At 39.9% G+C, this 23,207-nt stretch overlaps 1 protein-coding gene across 4 annotated transcripts in view; it reads right to left on the bottom strand.

Moving 5' to 3' along the window:
• Positions 1-2,607: 2,607 nt before the first annotated feature.
• The window catches only part of SGCD (sarcoglycan delta), an 811,202-nt gene continuing 790,602 nt past the window's right edge, over positions 2,608-23,207 (bottom strand). For all 4 annotated transcript variants that reach the window (XM_016167092.2, XM_016167093.2, XM_016167095.2 and 1 more), the window contains 2 exons: positions 10,091-10,214; positions 2,608-8,721 (listed from right to left, as the gene is read on the bottom strand). In XM_016167092.2, coding sequence (XP_016022578.1) covers positions 8,548-8,721; positions 10,091-10,214 — 298 coding nt within the window. In that variant the 3' untranslated portion in view covers positions 2,608-8,547. The remainder of the gene's footprint in view (positions 8,722-10,090; positions 10,215-23,207) is intronic.

Genomic DNA, 23,207 nt, shown 5'->3' on the forward strand with positions numbered 1-23,207 from the left:
GAATCTCTTCCTGAGAGCCAGGATGGCTTAACCAACATCTTAGGCCACTGATCAAAGAAGTGCAGAAGAGGTTAATCTGAAAATTTATTTCTGAGGTAGTGTCAAGTAGGAGTGACTGGTTTATCAACTGTGAAAGAGGAATTCCCTAAAGAAGTGGACAAGGGTGCTTTCCTTCTTACCAATCATTATTTTTATTAATATATTTTACAAGACTGCAGTCGAAATAATATTAAATACAAATTTTTTTTTATACAGAAAGTGTAATAAAGTTAAAATAGTTCCTTGTATTTCATAGCATTATTGCAATGCTTACAAAATTTTTGCATAGAGTGTGCAAGGATTGATGTTATTCAAAATAAAACAAAACTAAGCTCTCTTACATCACACCCAAATCTGGAGAAAAACAAAACAAAACAAAATCAAACCAAAAATAACCCAAAGGCTAAACTTAACTACTTTATGGGAATGAGGTTCCTTTTTCAAAATCTCTTAGCAAATGAGACTTCTATGACCTCATCTTTTCTGTTAAAAGCACCAGAATCTCACTTTTCCAGGAATGCATCTAGCTAACACAGTGATGGATATTCTCTACCTTTTCCTTCTAAAAATCTGACCTCCTTAAGAGGTCTGTTTTTGCTTCTCGTGGCCCCAGAAAAAGAAAGTTGACTGGGGAGATAGTTAGCAGGGAAAACTTCATCCCCCCTCCCTGATTTAACCTGATACAAACTAGGTTAATTCAGATTTGCAGACTCCTCTCTCTACTTTGCTACAATCTCCCCTTTCTACCAGGGAACCCGATTTCTGGCTCTGGTGATGTTAGTTCCATGAGACCCTTTATAGGTACCCATTTCTGATTTACTGCTGGGACACATACACCATTAAAAGAAAATGCCTGAATGACTTACCCTAAAACAGGGTCTTTGACATTTTGAGTTCATCCATTTACTAGGGTTTTGTGAGGTGGTTGAGCCAGATGAGCACTACAGGACCCTGGCTGGCACTGGGGCTGCGTCTTTTGGGAGCAGAGAAAGGCCCTGTCCACAGCCCCCAATGGATCAGATATGTGCTGTTGAGAAATCAGAGAAGCAGGATGAACCCGTCGTCTCTGGGCTCTGTGTGGAGCAAGCTGACAGCAGGACCCGAACACGGGCAAGCTGGTCAATAACCTGTTCAGATGAGCCCTAGCTGAGTTAATTTTTCAAAATGGTTTTAAGTCTTTTTAATTCTTACAGATCAAGCCCTGATCCCTTTGCTTCAAAAGTGCCTCAAAAGCCACCAAGTTGTAAGGAACTTCCAACGCACTCATTTCCTTTAGTAGTTGGAATGCCACCAACCTCATTGCTGGATCTAGGACGCCCAGTGTAAAACGTTCAGGTTCAAAGTTTAAAGGGTGCCACTGTTTAAATAGGAATTGGCAAATGGGTCTTTTTTCCAACTCAGATCAATCGGTAGTGACAGCCCAAGTGCTTTGGGGAGAAGAATTTTGTTCGAGAGGGGGTGCATGACTCATCAGTGATGACTGACAAGGAATGGGGGTGGGGCTCAAGCTATTATCAGAGCCAAAGTGGCAAGGCCCAGTCTGAATGCCTAGTGCTAATTGAGCCCTCGCTAGTCCTAGCTCCTTGTAGGAAAACAGACCGTGACAGAGATTAAGCTCTTTCCTTGAGTTTTGCTACAAGGTAGAAAAGTATGATAACCAAATGGTGCCAAAGACCTCGCCTAAAATAAGACATTTGTCTTTTGATGTGAGGAATAGGGGAAAGAGATGTATGTGGGTAGAAATGCTAATTTGTTTCGCCGCACCCATAGATCACTGAGTATTGAAATTTTCTCTTAAATGTAAAGCTGACAACCCAGGCGTCTTCCAATTTGTAAGGACGAGAAGCCTGACTTAATGAGAACCACACACAGAGCAAATTAATTTTTTTTTGGTTCCAGATTCTAGTAGTGAGACAGACCCTCTATGTTTTCACCCCGAGTATCTGCACGTCGGTACCAGGTGCCATCATTGCAACAGGAAGGGAGATGAGCGATTACGGCAAGAAGGGAGAGTGAGGTTCTATAGATTTATTGTCCCAAAATGATCACCTAAAAACTGGTAGGAGACACTTCTTAACAGTCTTAAAAATAGTTTGACGTGTTGGTGACTTTACAGCATAGTGGTCTGGAGTTAGATTCACATTGTAGCTCTCCCATTTTCTAGTTGGTGGTTTTGAGGAAGTTCCTTAACCTCTCCAAGCCTTGATTTCCACATCTGTTAATTGGAACATAATAGAACTTAACTCAAAGATTATTTTGAGGATAAAATAGTAAATGCATGTAAACAGCATAGTGCTGAACATAGTAAGTGCTCAGTGAATATTAGTTAATAAAAAAATTATTATAATTGGAGAAGAGAATCCAACCCTTGTCATATCTTAGGGTAGACTTTGGGTACAAGAAGACTTTTATGTAAAATTTCTTGGGCGTGATTCTTTTTGGGGAGAAGTTTCAGAACTTTGTTCAGATTTTCAAAAGAATCTGTGACCCTCAAAACATTAGAACCCCATGAATTAGATGAATATGAGGGCTAAAGAAACACCATCTTCTTCTTTTTTTTTTTAAATCAATCAACAAAAGCCATTTTCCTGCCCTCAGACAGTCCTTTTCTATACTGCTCCTATGTAACCGAAATCATTAGCTTGGAATTTCTCCCTTTATGAAATCTGAGCTTTCTCTGATGTCACCAAAATAACCTCAGTGTAGAAGTGGGCTGTGAAGACATTGGAAGAGGAGGGCCTCCTAGGCAAGTCTAGGGGTGCAGAACTGATTTTCAGGAAGACAGATGTTTCCTTCTCTCTTCTCCCAAAGTGGGCAGCCTCCCATTTGTCTTATTTATCCGACTTTAGCTGATGTTCAGTAATGATGCAAAATTCCACACTCGCTTGCACGGGTGTCTGCCTATGTGACGAAGGGGGCATTTTGGAACACTGTTCTGGCTTCCTGTTATTAACAGGTGAACGGGACTCTGAACATACTTCTTGCCTTTGTTTGATTCCAACTGCAAACCTCACAGAAGTAGGGCTGAGGTCACCACTTCCTGGGCTGGAGTTGAGGAGTTAGTGTTGCTGTTGGAATGTGTGAGACTGTGTTTTGATGGATTCGATAACGTCATTGATACTGTTAGGACATCATCATACTTCCTATGGCATCAAAGGCTCGAGTATTTGCGAACTGCTGTCCTTTCTCAAAGGAAGATGCTAATTTCCTACTCTGTCAGCATCTACGAAAGGAAAGGGGGTAAAACAAAACAGCATGTGCGAGCATGGGTCACCCGAAACGGGCTCATTTCTTTCACGCTTCTGCTCTAACAACATGCAAAACGAGGACCTCCCGCAAGTGATTATTTTAACTTCGCCATTCAGATCTGCCTTGAGAAATTTCAAGGACTCCATTATTGAAGAAAGCGTATAAGAACCACAGAAATCACACGGCTTTTGATAAAGCTAATGCGGGTGGTGCGCTGTGCTGGGGAAGCAGCAGGCTTCAGACTGCTTTATCTCTTATCAAGTGGTTTAGCCTTGCGAATGAGAAATTCAGAGGCAACTGTATAATTTTAAATTCCGATTACCACAAAGAAAGAAATGCATCTGACATCCCAATGCAGTGGCTTCCACTATTTTAATGGAAATATGTCGGAAATGGGTGAACTTTCCACCAAGGGGAAAGTGATGAAAGACCAAAAGAGAGACATTTTATCTTTGAGATAAAAGGCCTGTTTTCTAAGGTTGTTCCTTTTATTATAACTTCTTCCCCTACCTGCTACCGGGGCACCATGCAAATGTATCATCCCAGGAACTGCTCTGTTATCCTCGTCGTGCCTAAGATTTCCTGGTGCAGGGAAAGCTAGAAAATGAATCTTGTTTACAACTCACTTAAATGAGAGCTTCACCTTTCATAGAGCCTTAGAGTAAGGATCAGGTGCTTACGTGAATCTGTTTCTCTCTTCCGTCCAAGCATCATGCTACCTTTTTTCCTAAAATAAACAGAAGCAAGATATTCTCATGTAATTGCTCCTGTGAAGGGCAGTGTTGTCTTTTGTTTGAATCTAGGTAAAATGCCCAAGGGCTCCTTGAGTGACGTTGATTAGGGTCTGATAAATGGTGGTTGCTTTCATTAAAAAAAAAAAAAATCAAAACAACACCCCATGTTTCCTCTCTGACATGAATACTCATACCTACAAAGAACCATTCACACTGATGCTGTTTTAACAATATTGAATATGAGAATAAAGCCCTGGATTAGCAAAGATGATGACTGAGGGGACAAATGTCTGGCGGGAATCTGCTTTACCATACAGAGTCAGACACGGAATTCAAAATCAGTCTTTTTCACACTCTGGCTATACCAAAAAACAAAGACCCAGGGCCTCGGGAGCCAAATCGAACAAGTCAATCTGATTCCTTGCAGCAACAGCTTCATGAAAGAGTTTTACTTTATCTTTTCCTCCTACATATTTTAAGATGCTTCTTCCAATATTTCTAATTATTTATTGAGTCTATTGACCCTTCAGGCCTGATGTGGTCATAGGAGAGTAAGTACACTGGAGGTGTGAATAGCTGAGATGAAAAATGCCAAAAAAACACATTAAGTCAAAAAATATTTTCTGGAGGGCCATGGAATGGGTGTCTTTTTGGAATAATGGCAGGGGAGGTGGAGACTGCAGAAGTGGTCTCTTCAGAGAAGAGATTCTGAATTTAAATCATAGGACCCCTGCCTCACTTCTTGTCACATCAAATGCCGACTGGAGGAGCCACCTATCCATTAGTGATCATAAAGAAAAACTGCTGGAGGATCAGACCTTTCCATTCCATTAAGCCCTCCCCTCATTCCAGCTTCCCTGTCCCCAGGGGCCTGTGAGCCTGCATTCGTGGCCAGGTGCATCACGCATTTTCACGCAGCATACGGCCGACCTTTTTCTCTACAGCTAAGTTATTTGTATTTCTAGCACACGTGGCAGTGTAGGCTTACTCCACGCTATCATGAAGTCTGCTTTCTTCACTGCCGTGTCCAACACGTACCATAAACGATCACTACATCAGGCATCAGCAAACTTTTTCCATAATGGCCAATTGGTATTTTATGCTTCGTGGGCCCCGACATCTACTGAGGACAGCTACTCAACCCTGCTGTTAGAGTAGGAAATCAGCCATAGACAACATGTACATGGCAGCATGTGGCTGTGTTACAATAAAACTCTGTTTACAAAAACAGGTGATGAGCCAGGTTTGGCGTAGGGACCACAACTTGCTGACGCCTGCTCTAAAATCAAGCCTCGAGCAATCTTTGGTCTGTGGTTGCTGGATAGACGATGAAACTTATCCAAAGGACAACTGATATAAAGGAAGTTAAAACCAATTCAAGTTTATAAGGTCTATTCTTTGGGTAACATAACAGTTAAAAAGCCTCAAATCAAGTTTCCATCTAGATAGCTGCCATCATGAGGGCTTTTGAAAATCTCCATCATTCTCTAGTAGTTTTCCAAGATTGAACTTTTATGACTTATTGAACAGATATCAAACAGAACTAAGTGCTAAACCTACTTGGAGTCGATTTTTAATTTATAAGACTTTTGAAGACTATTAATATACTGGAACTTCTAGAATGTTAAAGATTTATTTGCTCTCTGCTTGTTTATGCCACTACTGCTCCGAAAGGCGTGATTGTCTAGAAGATATTACATATAAAGATTGGAAGGAATCTCATTTTTTAAAATTAAAGGTTGATTTTAATGTAAAAGATCCCCCCACTACCCCCCAGAATTCAGGTAAAACTTTCTCACGTGACTATGGACAAAGATTCTGGTTGGAGGACGTTGAGGAAAAAAAGGTACCTTGAAGAGCTTAGAATGCATTTTACCAAATTGTAAAGTCTGAGGTGAACTACGTAATTTAATCCATGCCAAATTTCCTGCTCGTTACCTGGTATATTGTGGTCACTTAGCACAAATGAAAATCAGGATTTTATATCATTTCTGTCCCCCATAGTTGCTTGATTTCTATTCTTTGCTGCCATTACTACTTTTATTTTATTTCTGATCTGATTACCTTTAGGATAAAATTTTGCAAGTGGGATTACACCAGTCTTTTTATTGGTGTAAAATTCTCAAGGTGCTGATCTCAGACTTTAATAATTAAACAAAATCAGAGGAAAGAGGTTCAGGGAAACTTTCATTTACTTGTCATCCATAGGTTGTGTACTTAAGAAGGCAAAATGCAAAGATGATCTGTCTGCTTAAAAAAAACTTTTGTCTTAAGGTATTTAGCCACAACTAAATAGCTACTACTGTTTATCTGAATGATATGGGGCAGATGCTCCCAGTAGCCAAGGAAGGCCTTTCCTGGCTGGGCAAAACCCTGTGTGTGGTACATGCGGATTCTGGTAGCATGATCCTACAGGATGTAAATAATACTGATCAGAGCAACCTGATATCTTTTTGTAGTTTTCTTGTTTAGATTTCAGTGCTGTAAACGAAGCAATCTTATGCTCTCACTCCCGAACAACCCAATTCTTCTTCTACATGGGATATTGAGTACGAATGACTAGGGGGCGCCTGGGGTCTGGGAGCCAGCAGAGCCATGGCTAGGCTAGAACCACACCTCCTCCTCCTCCTCCTAGGTGAATAAGCAACACACAGCTTGCTTTTACATCCCATGTGTGCAAACCTCAGTCTGATGCTTGAGTGTCTACTCGAAGATACCAGACCTCTTATCTCCTATAACAAATCTTCCCTTGCTTGTGACGTAAGGAAAAATAAGAACCTTGTTGAGGGAAAAAAAATACCACTCAGGCTTACAAATACTAATTCATTCATGATGTGGGGCCCCTCCTTGCCAAGCAGCAGCTAGGACTGTCTAAGCCAGTTGTCTACATCTGGTCTCCTTACAGCCCACATCTGTCAGCCACTTGGCTTGTCTGACACCTTCTTTTAAGATGCCCAGTCATTGCTAAACCATTCCCCTCCAATCACCCAAAATAAACTACAGGTAATAAGATAAATAGGATGTGCTTCTCCTTGCTGAGTGCATTGACTTAAGGCATAGGCACATTTCCCCCTCTTTGAACAGAGATGGTGTAATCCCCTGTCCCAGCACAAGAGCTGGCCATGGTGACCCTGGAGCATGATGGTGGACGTGAGTGATGAGAGGTAGCTGATGGCGGGAATCAGAGGCCGCTTTCCCATGTGGGGGACTGGGTGCTGCTGGGCCCCAGGGGACACAGTGGTTCTGATAAAGACTCTTGACAGTTTACACTACATGCCAGTGAGCATTTCTGGGGGGCATGTAGTACTTTAGACCTGTTATTCTTGGGGAAAACATAGTGATGGATATAGGAATATGAATATTCCAACACCAAAAAAATTATATCAGGAGATCGAAGCCAGTGAGTGTGCACATGCCTTTAAAAATAAAAGGCATGTCATCTCTAAATTACCTACTAACCCCAAGAAATATATAAAAATAATTAGGTTCCTGATGCTAATTAGACTTCCATCTCCAAATGGCTCCTCTTAGGGCAGGGGTTCTGCTCTTGCAAATTTTGATTGATCCGATCGTTTTGGGTTGGACTCTGTTGAATAAGTCAAAAGTGAGGATATAACATATTTTGAGCCATTTTTTTCCCTCCATTAAACAGAGACACGCTGTCCATTTATTTTTTGCCTGTAAGGCCACCGAGTAGCTTCCAAGTGACTGAGGAGCAGCTGTCATCCTATTTTGTGCTCATTTCTAACGCCTATTTTGACTGGGGGGAAATATGTGAATTGCAAAAAAAAAAAAAAAAAAATTAAGATAGTAGGAGTTGGGTGAGCTGTTCAAACTTTGCTAAAATTCATCCTTTGCATCTGTCCGACTACAAAACCCCCATAACATTTGACTGCAAAGGTAGAACAGCCACTTTGGAGTTTCTATGGCTGATGTCTGTGGCATCGCCCCATCCCTCGCTTGCAGAGGGCGAAGCTGGCCAGCCTTCGGAAAGCCACAAAAGGAAACCAAATGTCTATTTTTAATTCAAGGGTCTCAGCGCTCGATCGTGACTTGGAGATTCCCGCCATCACTGCCTTGTAATGACACTACGGGAGAAGATGCGCTGTTACTCAGACGTGTAGGTGAATATTTGGTAAGTGTCCAACACACTGTGTGATGCTGAAGGGTCTGGGGAATACTGGGCCCCAATTAACGTTTTGACTTTATTCGGTAGTTGGTGGGGTTGGGATGGAAATGACAGTGGATATCACAGGGTCACCCATGGTTCCTTTTGTACTGAAACCTCATTTTATACAGAGGATATATATATTTATTTATATATATATATTTATATATATATTTATATCCACCCATACACGCAAACACACGCATACACACACACACACACACGAGCGCGCACACGCACGCACACACAAAAGGTCTTTGATAGGCTTTCTGTGTTCTAGTAAAAATAGTTGGCAGCCAGTGTCTAAAGCCAAAAAAAGGCCTTCCGCTGCCAACGGTGTCCACCGCGGATAGTCTCTCAAAGGCAGACACTCGTGTTTATCTGACAAGTGGAACCGGTTCCTGCCTGGGACAGAAATAGCCTCCCGTTGGCGCAGACGCAGATCTCGAAGACCTTCTGCCTCGTTCCGGTGGGCGTGTAGGATCCGTGAGGCAGTCTAGGTAGTTTGATTTTCGCAGCATCTAACTTAATCTGAAGGGTAAATAGGAAGGAAAGCGTTAGAGCCTGTCATTTATTCCCCTGACATTCAGAAGCAGCAGGTGAATGTTCAACTTAAATCGAGTGAGCACCTATTATGTGTTGAGTATTGTAGGCATTGGGAATTCAGAGATGAATAAAACAAAGTCTCCACCCTTCCAGAAGCTTATATTATAGCAAGATGATGTTGCACTGGCAATGCTATACATATATTAGCATTTTGCAGAACTTTATTATGCAGAATGTGACTAGAGTCCTAGAGTAAAATAAATTTGGAAATGCTAGCTTACCAATTTTCTTTACTGTGGACTTCTTGGACCCTCAATACGCCTGTTTGTGTGGTAAGTCTTTAAGAATCTGCAGCCCTTTCTGGATTTAAGTGACTGATATGCTATGACCGATGGCTCCGGCGTCTGGATTCTGAGAGCTTTCAACTGCGTACATGATGTAGTCACTGTTTCTAAATGTGTGTGGTTTGGAGTTTTGATAGGACAGTTTTGATAACTGAATGATGGTTCTATCTGACTAGCTCTTTTAAAACAAATACAGCAAATGACAAACCAATCAAAAGCCAGTCTTGGTGTACAGAGGCAGCTGGAGACTGATTGCCTCTAAGTTGATACAAAAGGTGAAATACAGTTTAACGTTAAAAATAAAAAACACATTTTTTTCCCCCTCTTTTCAAGACTTGTAAAGAGAAAATTTTGCTTATGAACACAATGAAGGCATTTTTAAAAGTTTGCAGTTGAATCATATTTTCTTTGGGGGTCTGGCTTACGTTGTTTGCAAAAAACACAAGCAGCTATTCTGTTCATCTAAGTGGGGTTGTGCTGGGGTAAGAGCAAGAATATTTGCATCCTCTTATTGCCTAGTCTTTCCCTGTTGAGGTTTTGGCTTGTTCTAACTTGCGATAGCTGTTGAATCAGACTTTGTTCTCAATGAAAGTAGAAACACACAACATACACTCGAAAAATGACGACTAAATTAAGTTCATCTTTAGCCAGATGTGTGCGAGATACAGCTTAATTAAGCTGGCTAACTAAATCGTATCTTAAGGTGACAAGAGACAGAATTTGGAAATAGCATTCCTTTTCATAACCATATGGATAATTCTGTACTGGGAATACATGCTGTTATCTCAGCATCTTACAAATAATGAGTCCTAATTTTTATGTGTTGTGGGTTTGGTTTATCTTATTCAACATATTTGTTCCAGAAATAAAACTGAAACCTTCCGACTGGCAGCTTTTGCTGTCCCAGTGTAGGATCAACCTCAGTGGCAAAGGGAGCAACAAACCATTTTGGGAAAGGTTGGCTTGTTGGAACTGCATCTTTCTGGACTTCTGTCCATCTCAGCCCATACCTCTCCGTCTTTGGACTCCAGTCTCAGCTCTGTTCTGCAGGTGGCTTCCATGTTGCCGGCTTCTGCGTTTATTTCTACTCCTTTCGGGGCCTCCATCACCAGAGACCGGGTTGGGGACTCCAACCTGAAATATGTACAAGACGTTTCAGTATTCGATCAGGGAATTTTTCTAGCTTTGCCTTACAAACCTGGTCAAGTTGATGAGGGAGAACACATCTGGGCTTTGTCTTGATTGCATATCACACAGGTTGTAAGGAAGGAGTCTGAGCATCCTGACTTCATTTTACCTTATTCCCAGTCAATTATTGCTTTCTTGGTACAATTAACCAAATTCTTAAAAAGGTTTTGTTCCATTTTAGAGTAAGACAATCCTAGGTCTAAATTGAGCTTCTTGAGACTGGTAGGTCTTCCTTCCACTTTGTCCTACTTTCTGTGTCTTCCACAGAGGCAGAGTTAGACGTGCTTGGACTCAGGTCACGGGGCTGCCATTATATGACCTTGGGCAAGTCTTTCTTCCCACCCCTTTTTCCAAATTTTTCAAAGCCTCCATTTCCTCATCTATAAAGTGCTTCAAATGGTGCCTGGCACATTGTAAGTGCATAATATGTACTAAGCATTACAATCAGTGCTGGCTGTTACTATCGTTATCGTACCAGCAAACCATGGCAAAATCTCGGGCCTTATTCAAACAGGCAGATTTCAAAAGATTTTGAACAGATCAGTGGTTGCTGGGGGTTAGAGAAGGGAAATGATTTGACTGCAAAGGAACAGCACAGAAAATGTTTTTCGGTGGTAGAACTGTTGTTTCTTGATGGCAGTGGGTTACATGTCTCTCTGTTTGTGAACACATAATTATTCCCCCAAAAGGGTACATGTGCTTGTAAGTTAAAAAATAGAATTGGCCACACTCCATGTTAATTATTGTGGTTAAACAGAGGCTAACACTCCTTAGAAAGATTTTTGCCTAATTCATTTCATGTGAAAAATATTACCCATCCCCTGAATAGACCAGATTTTATCATTATTACCAAACAGAAATGAGTGAAGATCTAACTCTCCGTTACAGAGAAAATGCCCCAACTAGGAAGCAAGGACCTCAGCATGGCTCTCAAACTGCTCTGATTCCAGACCAATTTCCTGTTTTATTTCTGGTTTCTAACTTTTGGACACTGTGAACACGTTAACATGGAACATCACCCTGTCAACTGCCGGCTCCCTGTTCTGCTTCTACCACCCCCTAAGGGTCAGGCAAACCCTCCTGGGCTTCAGGAAGTGGCAGGAAGAGCTAGCTGACCAGAGGCACGCCACCACTGAGGTCCCCAGCCATATCCCACAGGTGCCAAGAGAGGGCTCTCTCACACTTCCCAGGTCTGGGTTCCTGAGGTTTGCTTCCAGGCAGCAGCCAGCTCCACTGATTTTTGCATTTCCCCTCCAGTGACTCAGCCCTAGTAACAGAGAAACCACAGGTCCGTGGTACTCAAGAGAGGACTGGCCTGAGCGTCCGTTTAACTCATTCTTTCCTTTCTGACCTCCTTCCTGTGTGTTTAGCAAAAGTCCCCCTACTCCTACCTTTTCCTCCTCACAAGACCTTCACCAAGCTGGTGTTGATCCAGGTGTGGTTCTGGCTCGAATTATGCTTTACTTCATTTGCATGTGCTTTTTCTCACTACCATGTCAGGATGAGGAGGGCTCTTGTCACCAGAGCAACAGGGAGTGACATCTGGGCAGGGCAGCCTTGCCTGGGACTCAAACCCAACTCAGCTGAGCTCCTCCTGGGCTCTTGACCTCCTCTCACTTTTGAAATACGAAGAGGGTTTGTGCCGTTTTCTTCGTTTGTCTCCCGTGTAAGGTCTGGCTGACTTACAGTTTATCCTACTTTTCTCGAATGTCTTCTGCTTCCACTGACATTGATGCCTTTCCCCTATGGCACCAGTTTCCTTCCTGACAATACTACCCGCTCAGCTCTCACTTCTCAGGGGCACTGCCCCCATCCCCCAGCCCCCGGCGAGCGTGCTCATGCCAGCTTCTCTCCGCCCCTCTTTCCTCCCTCCCTCACGTGATCTGTGGACTCACTCTTAGCCCACGGCTTCTCAACACTCAGCATACTAATTCATCTCTAATCTGGACTGTTTTAATTGCTTCACAAGTTTTGTTTTTGATTTCCCCTTTTCTCCAGTGCACTTCACACGCAAATATGTCTTCCTAAATTAAGTTTTGAATATGTCACTTATCGAAAACCATCATAAGTTCCTTAGAAAAGATCTAGACCCTTGAGCTTATTCAACCATTTAGAAGTTGCTACGTCCTATTTTGTTAGTCTTATTTCTTGCCACAACATTGGCTATGTTTTATTGAGCACTGAGTAGGTGATGGACCCTGTGCAAAGTGCTGTCTCTTTTAATCCTCACAAAATCCCCGTGAATTTGCCATTCCCTTGGTCCTAATTGTAGAAACAAAGAAATGTAAGTGACTTGCTCAGGATTGTACATCTAGTCAAAGGGCAGAGTCCAGATTCAAATTCTGGTTTAGTGGACATCAAAGCCATTGGCATATTACTTCCAGAAGAACTGGGCTGCTTTCCTGTCCGTCGTATCTTCATGCCATTCTTTGTAATTAAATGCCACCTCTCTCTTCATGGAGTTAGCCCTTGCTTTTCCAGAACCAGTCTGAGGAGAAGGTGATATAACTACAAATGGCTCAGTGATACACGCATCCCAGTATACAACAGTTCTCATAATTTACTTAAACAGCTGACATATCAAACTCAGGAGACAGTGGATGTGTTCATATTTGGTACGTAGCATTCAAAGCAAATGGCTCATATAGAAATTCTTTCTTTTCTACGTCAAGAAAGAGCTTGACGTAGAGAAAAATGTGTGGAGCTTGGAGAACTTTATCAGATGGAGTATTTGCCCTGCTGACAGGCATCAGAATTCTCTTTCCTCTCGCTCACCTGTGGGCTCTGAGACCAGTGAGAGGCTCCACGGCCAGAGTGGATCCTGAAACGAGTGCTGCCTTTTCTCCCTGCTGTCAGCCTTGGAAGCGCCAGGGTGCCGAGCAAGGCAGCTACTTGGAAACTGTCTCCTTTGTGAAAGGCAGGAATGACAGTTTCCTGGAAGCAGAGACAAAAAGGTGACTGGCTTTCTGTTTCAGAGCCCATCTTAGTGCTTCTGGCTGTTAGGAGTTTTTAAGTTTGTTCATATGCTCATCTTTCCATTGTGGAAAAAGCTCGTGGAGGAGCCCCGTGGGGCTGCAGAGAGCAGACGAGGCACGCTGAAGAGATGTGGACAGTTTCTGACCACAGACTCCCAGTCACAACGCAGTGGCTTAGATGGCACCGAGCAAGGGAAACTGGCTGGAGGCGTCCTCCAGACGGCGGGCAGTGAGGGTCTTGCTGGCTCTTGGAAATGAACGGGCTTCCATGAGGAAGAAGTGCAGCCCTTTTGTGGGAGGGGGAAGCGCCTCAGAACGAAAGAGTGGTGAGGAAGGGAGGTCCAGAGGCTGTGCCATGTCCTCGAGAACAGTGGTTCTCAAATGCATCAGAGTCCCCTGGAGAGCTTGTTGAAACGGACTGTTGGGCTCCAGACCCAGTGTTTGATGCATAGAGCAGGTCTACGGTGGCGCCCAAACACCTGCACTTGTCACGTGTTACTGGTGATGCTGAAGCTGCTGGTGTGGGGACCACAGCTTGAGAACCACTGCTCTAAAGCAAAGGTCATAATCTCAGGTATACACCAAGCCCAGACAGGTGATGTAAATGAATTACCCCTAAGACAGCTGTAAGGAAAACAACAGCCTCTGCACGGGACGTGACAAATGATGAAGATGCTCTCTCTGGGGGCAGCTGCTATTCTAATCTGGCTGATTTCTGCCAGGGCTTCTGATTTTTTTTTTTCTAATTAAAAATAATTTTATTCTGAATCATTACATTTTTATAATTGATGCACAAGATTTCTAAGAATATAAATATGGTATAAAGAATGACTATGCAATAGACCTCGTATACTCATCATTCTTTTAAAAAATTTTTCATGCCTTTGTAATGCCCTGAGTTCCTCTTCCTAACTCCATCCATTTCCTTCTCTCAAGGATAACTACTATTATGAGTTTTATATTTGCTGTTTTCTTGCTTTTCTTTATAATATTACTACATTTGCTTCCTTAAACAATATATTGTTTACTATTGCGTTTTTGAACTTTACGCACAGGATGATTCCACTTACTATTTAGTGACTTTTTTTTTTCCCCCTCAACATTATGTACCGGAGATGCATCCATGTACTGAATTTCCATGGTGTTATCTTACATCATGACTTATTTGTCCATCTTTCTGTTGGACATTTGAGTTGGTTCCGTGTTTTTGTTTCCACAAACAGTGCATCTGCACACATTCTTGTATGTGGATTCTGGTGCACATTTGTAAATTCTCTTTAGGACACACATGTGAGGAGTGGAATTGCTAGCTTCTAATATATGCATATCTACAGATTTCTTAGATACTTTCCCACTAGTAGTGTATAGAGTTCTGGTTATTCTAGTTTCTTGCTGGTATTTCATATTGTTTCGTATGAAATGGGATGCTATTGTCTTTTAAATTTACATTTCTCAGATTAGTAATGGAGCTAAGCATCTTTTGCTTTGTTTGTAAGCCATTTGAGACTCTCCTTCAGTGAAATATCTTTTGTCTATTTTAATTTTGTTATTTTGTGTGTGAATTATAGTAGTACTTTACATATTCTGAAAAATATTTAGCAGTTCTCTAGACTGACAGTTTTTTTTTGAGTCTGTTCTTTCACTCTTCGCCTAGCATCTTTGCATGAACAAAGTTCTACATTTTAATAGCCACAAATTTATGATCTTTTCCTCTAGGGTTTGTGTTTTCTGTGTGACATCTGAGTAACCCTTCCTCACACTGAGGTCATATAGCTCATCTACATTTTCAATATTTTATGTTTTGCTTTTTCATTAAGTCTCTAATTCACCAGATAATTTCTGTGTATGGTCTGAAGTGGGGGTAAGAACAGGTGCAGACCAACAGGCTTGGCATCATGTATTGAAAAGCCCATATTTAGCTCTATGACAAGTGATGATGTCATACACCCATGAGTCTCTTTTAGGGTATTCTATGTCTGTTTCATCATTCTAGTCATATATCCCTGTGACAATAATTATTTTAGCTTAAATTCTTTGTGTTTCATAAGGCAAGTCCTCCTACTTTGTTCTTCAAGAATGTCCTAGTTATTGGTCTTCCACATACTTTTCATAATGAACTTAAGTTTTACAAGGAAGCCCTTTTGGAATTTTGATTGGATTTATTTCCATTCCATGAACACTGAATCTGTCTCTAGTTAGGTTTTCTTTGATGCATTTCAGTAAAGTTTAACAATTTTTTCTGCGTTCAGCATATCTTTTGTGGTTATTGAAAATGGTATTTTTATTAAAAGCATTTCTCTTACTCGTATTTCTGCCTATAGTATTGATCTTCTTTTTTTTTTTTTTGTATGATGACCTTTTATTTGACACCATGATGAATTATCTTATTTTTTATAATTTGTGCACAGGTTGTTTTAGGTTTTCTTTGTAGTCACTAATTATTTTAATTTATGATAGTTTATTCTTTTACTTCTCATGATTTTTATTAATTTTTCTTTCTATACTATATTGCCTAAGACTGTCCAATGCCATGTGGACTAGAAGCAAGGAAATGGCAATCTCACTGGTTCCTGACTTTACAGGGAAAACGTTCAACAATTTACCATTAAGTGTGATTTTTTTGTTACAGATTCTTTCAAATAATTTTTTATTTAAATTGGGAAATTATCTTCTATTATTATTTTGCTAAGAGATTCTATCATGACTGTCAACTTTATCAAGGGCTATTTTATTCTTCATACATTGAGATAATATAGTTCTCCTTAATGTGGTGAATTATATTAATTTACCAATAACAAGCCACTCCTGTGATTTTTTTTTTTTAGCATTAACCCAACATTGTCATTGTGTATAATCTCTTCTACATACCTGAAACTAATTTTTAAAGGATTTTGCACTTATGTTCATAAGTGAGTTTATCCTATAATTTCTTTCTTAACAATATCTTTGTCAGGTTTTATTCCTTTCCTATATTCTAGAATTTGTCCTTTGTATGTTTGAACTCATTGATAAATCTGTTCATGGAAAAAAATCTTATTTCCATTTTTAAAAACAATTTTAGTATTGTATAGGTTTTGTGCTTCTTAGGTTTGTTTTGGTTATATTTTCTCTTGGTATCTTTCCATTTCATATAAAGGTTTGTTTAAATTTGTGGGGAAACTCTTCTTAATATCTTCATGTTTAAATGTTGCCTGCATTTGTGGTTATGTCTTTTTTTTTTTACATTCCAAATATTTTTATTTCTTTTTTTCCTCAGGAGCACTACTACGAATTATTAGTCTTTTCAAAGAGCTAACTTTTGGTTTTGTCAGTCTTATCTGTTTTATGTATATTTCTAGTTTTTCAATTTTTCCTTGTCATTTTGTTTTATATAAATTAGAAAAATTCTACAGTTGTTTGAAGTTCTACAATGTGTTGCCACCTTAATTTTTGTCTTTCTTAATTTTTAACATACACATTTAAAGTTATGCATTTTTCTTTGGCAGACTCCCAAAGTGTATTTATAATAGAGATGTAAATACTTTATAATTTTAGCTTGAGTTCTCCTGTGCTCTATGAATTTTATAGAATGGTTTCCCTTAATTTCTAAATATGTAAGATTTTCTAGGACATATTTCCTTTATTGGTTTTAAATTTTTGAACATCGATTTTGAACTGATAATCTTATAGGATAATGTTTTCTACGTAAAATCAATTCTTTAAAAATCAAGACTAGCTTTTTGGCCTAGTATGTGTCAATTTTTATAAATATGCTCATTTGAAAAGAATGTGTGTTCTCCAGTTGGTACTATGTTTCATATGTGCCTATTAATGCAAGATATTTAATTTTTCTGTCCAAACACAGACACATATTTGATCTGTTACTAAAAGATATATGTTATTAGCGTTGTGTTTTAAATGAATACCACCTTAGAGTTATTCTATCTTCCTTATCTAGGTATAGTGGTCTTTATTTCTTATGATTTTTTTTTTTTTTTTTGCCTTAAAATCCATTTTGCTCCTTAGTTCTCTGTTTCTGTCAGTATTTTCTCTGGAGACATTTTCCCATACTTTTAAATATCAACTGTTCTTTATGGTTATGTTTTAGGTGTTCATCTCATGTAACTGGATTATTTTTTTTTCAGATGACTTTTTATTGAGGCAAACTTTACATACAGTGAAATGCAGATATTTGTATTTTACTGAGAAATATACATTTTATATATTAAGGCGTATGACGTGATGTTTTGATATATGTATACATTGTGAAATAACTCCCCCAATTAAGCTATTTACCACTCCCTCCCCTTCCGCAGTAAGCACTTAAGATCTACTCTCTTAGCAAATTTCAAGTATATAATACATCATGATTAACTATAGTCACCATGCTGTACATTAGATCTCCAGGACTCATTTATTTTATAAATGAAACTTATACCCTTTATCTAGTTTCCCGTTAGATATTTGGTTGTTTTCAGTTTGGGGCCATTTTGTACAAAGTACTATGAACATTCTTATAGAAGTCTTTTTGACAAAAAACTTTTAAATTTCTCTTTAAAAAGTAGCCATGAAGAAAATTACTGTTATAGAATAAGTGTGTTTTTAAAAAGCGTAGTACTGGAGCATTTAAGATGGTCCCCGATGATCCTTGCCTCCTGGAATTCATGCCTTTATGTGATTCCCTCTCCTCCATGTGGGTGGATGCAGTGACTTACTTCTCTATACGAGTAGAAGATGGTAAGAATCATGATGGGATGCTACTTAGGAGATTAGGTTATAGAAAGACAATGGCTTCCATCTTGGGTTTGTGTTCTCATTGCCTTACTCTGAGGGGAGCCAGCTGCCATGTTAAGAGCTGCCCTATGCCGATATCTGAAAACCGAGGGAGCCCATTAGCCCATGAGGAACTATGATCCTCAATCTAATAGTCTACAGGGAACTGAGAATTTTGTCAATAAGATTTGTGCATTTAGAGACGGGTCCTCCCCAAATCAAGCATTTGAAGAGATCACAGCCCTGGCCAACAGCTTAACTGCAACCTTATAACTGATCTTGGGTCAGAGGCATCACTAAGCTGCACCCAGACTTCTGACCTACAGAAATAGTGAGATAGTAACTGTTGTTTTAAGCTGCTAAATTTTAAGGGTAATATGTGATATAGCTGCAGATTAATACAGTAAGAAACTGCCAAACTGTCTTCTAAGATAGTTCCACAATGTTACAGCCCTACCACCAATACTGGTGTAATTAAAGCTATTCTAGTGGCTAAAAAGTGGTACTTTATTATGGTTTTCCATTCCCTGATGACTAATGCTACTGAGCAAATTTTCATCTGGGTATTTAAAGATATTCTTTTGGGAGAGATGTTTAAATCTTATACCCAATATTTTTGCAGTTTGATTGTGTTTCTGTTATTGATTTGCTATATCTTCTGGGTAAAATTCATTTTTAGACAGACAGGTAGTCAGGTAGATAGATGGGCTCACATCCATATATAGATCTCCTATCTTTCAACTTTTGCAGAAAGAAAACATTGCATTTATTCTAAATTCTTTCCTCTCCCATATCTATTTAAAAGCCTGTGGGATTTTGATGGAGATTGAGTTGAACATATAGATCAATTTTGGGAAGAGTTAACAATATTGAGTCTTTAATGGAATTTTTTTTTTTAAAAAATGTAACCGTCCAAATCCACTATTCCTGATTTATATGCTATTGTTATATATTTTGGTTTGTGTTCTTTAATCCAGCAACATTACTGTTTTCGTAATTAATGCTAATTTACATATCCATGTATTTTTCACTTCACTTATTCCTCTGTCATTTTAAGTTTCCCTCCTCTTTTTTTTAACATCAAGAAAATCCTTGATATTTTCTTTTAGTGAGGGTTGCAGGGGAAATCCTCAGTTTTGTTTTTCTGAAATGTCTTTAATTCGCCCTCGTGTGCAGGATTTGGGCTGGATGCACAACCTTGCTGATATAGTTACTGTCTCTCAGGAATCGAACATCTTTCTCTGCATTCTGGTTCTCACTGTTGTGGTTACGAAGTCAGCCGTCAGTCTAACTTCAATTTTAGAACTTCTGTTTGGTTCTATTCTCTCCTGCCTTTTATCTGTGATGTTTTGCAATGTCATTCTGAGATACCTCGATGTGGATTTCATTTCACTTACTTTACTTAAAATTTTTTTTTGACACTAAATTTGTAGTTTTGTGTCTTTCATCATGTCTGAGCAATACTCAGCTGATATGTCTTTGAAAAAAACCATTTTGGCTTCATTCTTTCTCCTCATTCTGAATGAAACTTGGATTCGACATTCTCACTCTAGCATCCCTATTATTCTGCTTCCCTGCCGTCTGGATGGTTCTTCAGATACATTTTCATGTTATCTATGTCATCACATCCCTTGGAGTTTTACTTTTTGAGATATTTTTGTTTCCAGAAATTCTGTTCAGCTCATTTTCTAATCTGTTCTTTTTATATATATATTTTTATTTTTTACTCTTTCAATTCATTCTTTGGTCTCTTTACTCCTAGTAAACATTTATTTTATACATTTCTCTGCTAATTCTTGTGTCTGAAGCCTCCATGGGTCTAAACCGGCTGCCTTGTTTCCCTTTCTGCTCTCTAAGCTCATGGTATCTTGTTTCTGAGAGTGATTTGTACTTCTTGAGCATGGATTCCTATTTCTTGGGTCTTTATCTGTGAAAATTATTGGAGACTGGCATTTAAGGTGATTTTATTTAGAGGATTTGTGTTTGTTTCCATCAGTCACTGGTACCACTTTCAGCTTAAACTGTAAACTAATTTCTCTGCTTGAGGTAGTAGGACCACCCAGGTCATATGAATTCAAGCTACAAACAAGGGTGAGGGTCAGTCTGGAGTTATTAAGCCTTTGGAGAAATGTTTTTCTCTTCCATTCAGTGCTGAGGTTCGAGACATGCAATTTCCCTTGTGGTCCTCTGGGTAGAAAGGTCAGAGATGGGGAAGACTAGGTTGACTGAATTCTATTTCATCCTTACACTGAGGGTTTGGTACATTGGGGTCCCAATTTCACTGTGGGAGCTCTTAATTAGACTGCCTGCTTCAGGGGGGCCCTGACATTTACTTTGTTCCCAGGACCCATGAGGCTGAAAACTGAAACAGAATTTCATATAGTTTAGCAAGATCCATAAAGTTACAGCTGGCCTCAATTTTCAGATTACTTCTCTGGGTTTCCATGCTGTTTTAGTTTTGGACTCTGAATAATTGTAAGTAATTTTTAGTTCATCAATGCATTTAAAATGTTTTAATATTTTTACCCAATGCTTTTGTTTTCAACTAAAACAACTGGTCAGGGTACTTAGACTATCATGCTGCTGTACTAGAGGTCCACATATCTTATCATGAAATCACCTCATCTTTAAAGGTTGGCAACTTATTATCATTTATTATTATTTGAACCTTAGATATGCCAACTTTCTGAAAGTCAGATCTGGCCTAACAGTGGCCAGTTAGCTAGAAAACTCTCTAGAAGTTTATCTCTTGGGGTTCAATTAGAGAAAGAGAGGCTCTTAGAGCGAGGTGTATGTGGGAACATGATAAAAGTTTAACCGTATGCAGTGTGGGAGCTGGGTAAACAGTCTACATAAGGCTGTTGTCATTGTGTGTGATGCTGGCGGCAGAAGTCGGCAGGATAGGCCGGCAGGCAGGCAGGGTAGATGGATGTGAAGTGGGGAGAGTGAGGATGAGCTGGAACTCAGCGGGACGAATGGAACCTGAGACAGTCTCTTACCACTTCTAGGTCTGATTCAGTGGAGGAAAACCCGCTGCCCTTCCTTATGAAACTACGAATGCTTGTGGCCCAGGAGTTGGAGAAGCTGAGGGAGGATCCATTGAGCACTGGAGGATCTGAAGAATGGGGCTGCCTCACACCAACAAGGTGAGCTGGCAGGTGACCTCCAACAGAGCCTGGTGCCCTGCACCACCTTCCAGTGTAAAAAAAAAAAAAAAACGTGGCTGTGGTTTTGCCCCCACCTTCCAAACCTCATGCAGCCACCCTAGCTCTGAGAAGGGATTTCCTGAAAACGTGGTATCGGCTTAGCTTAGTTGGTATGATACAAATCCATACCATTGTGTCATCCTGTTTTAAATGGCCGCTTTGGCTTAAACACACTGTACTCAGTGGAATCGATTTCAATTTCCAATATAGAAACTGGTTGAAATAAAATAAGCACCTACCAAAGGTGAGGAGAAACTTGGGCTTTTCTAATTATATAGGATCTACTTTTAAGTCAAGCCGAGGTTCCTTTGAAATTCGGCCTTGTCACATACACAGTAGCTATTTAAATTTTATGTATGAAGCTGTGTGTTTAGAGGTCTATCTTTAAATCCTGAGTAGAAAACCTGAGCAGAGTATTCCAGGGTTCATCTCTAATGATTGAAGAAACGGGTTGGATACTGTCATTTGAAGTCATTTTCTTTCAGAAAAGCAGTGATATTCTGTCCTCTAGAGCAAAGCCATTTTGAAATTTGCTTTTATGTAAGGTAAGCCAGACCATCACAAAACACTCTTTTGAATCAACCTTTTTCCCCCAGTTTAGAGCTTGTTAGTTTATTTAATAAACATTTATTATACTAGACCTAAGGGGACAGAGAAATGGCCTGTGTCCCAGACTGGTAGAGTCATTAGGAAGTGGCTCATTTATTTGGATAACATTTATTGAATTCTCATTTGCAAAATGCTGGGGTGATAGTTGTAAACAATATAGACCTAATCCCTGCCTTAGTGAGTTTATGTGCCATTGAGGATGAGGTACTTGAAGCAACTATTTGTTTACGGTGGTGAGGAATCCTTGTTGGAGAAGTACAGGGGATTATAAGAACTTATATAACTGGGGACTGGCTTGTAGGAAGAGTTGGGGTCTGGGAAGGCTTATGTTGACATCTGAAGAATGGGAACGAGTGTTCCAAGCATATGGAGTAGCATGCATGGAAACCTTTAGAAAAAAAAAACGAACAGTTTTGTAGTTTAAAAAAAATGGAGAGAACGTTGCTAGAGAATGTGGTATTAAGAAGAAGAGGTAAGAGAGGGATTAGGAATGGCCTTGCAGAATATGGTGAGGCAATAAAGGATTTTAAATGGAGTAGAAGGTGTAAGGGCATAAAAATATAACAGACAACATGATCTGGTGTCCGTGTTTGAACGATTACTGTGATTGTGATGATTAATTTTATGTGTCAACTTGACCGAGCCACAGGGTGCCCAGACCTTTGGTCAGACATGACTCTGGTATGTGTCTGTGAAGGTGTTTCTGAATGAGATTAACATTGGCATCAGTGGGCCCAGTAGAGCAGACTGTCCTCCCTAATATGGGTGGCCTCATCTAGTCTATCGAAGGCCCTAATAGAATGAAAGGCTGAGTAACAGACCTTTGCCTTCTCCGATTACCAAAGCAGGGACATTGGTCTTCTAACCTCAGACTTCAATGTATACCATCAGCTCTCCTGGATCTCCAGCTTGCTGACTGCAGATCTTAGGACTTCTTAGGACTTCTCAGCCTTCATAATGAGGTGAACCAATTCCTTATGATAAATGTCTATATATACTGCATTAGTCAGAGTTGTCCAGATACATAGAACCAACATACATATGTATGTATATATATATGCATATATACACACATATATATATGTCTGCATATAATTATATATGTATCTGGCTACTGAGCAGAGAGAGGATAAGAAAGGACAAGAAGTTTGCGAGGAGAAGAGCTAGGAGTCTCTGGTTATCCATCGGGGAGAAGATGGTGACTTGGATTTGGTGATGGGATGAATCGAGAATGATTTCCAGTGCTGTGGGTTTTATAACTGGTAGAGTCTGTGGGTCAGCCACTAAAATAAGAAGAGTGTAAGCAAGAAAACTGTGAGCTGACTTTTAGATATGTTGAATTGGAGGTGTTTGAAATGTCAAAGGGAAATGTGGCTGTGCAGGGCTAGAGATAGAAA

Source organism: Rousettus aegyptiacus, unplaced genomic scaffold (genome assembly GCF_014176215.1).
Source record: "Rousettus aegyptiacus isolate mRouAeg1 unplaced genomic scaffold, mRouAeg1.p scaffold_m13_p_7, whole genome shotgun sequence".
Lineage (NCBI taxonomy): Eukaryota > Metazoa > Chordata > Mammalia > Chiroptera > Pteropodidae > Rousettus > Rousettus aegyptiacus.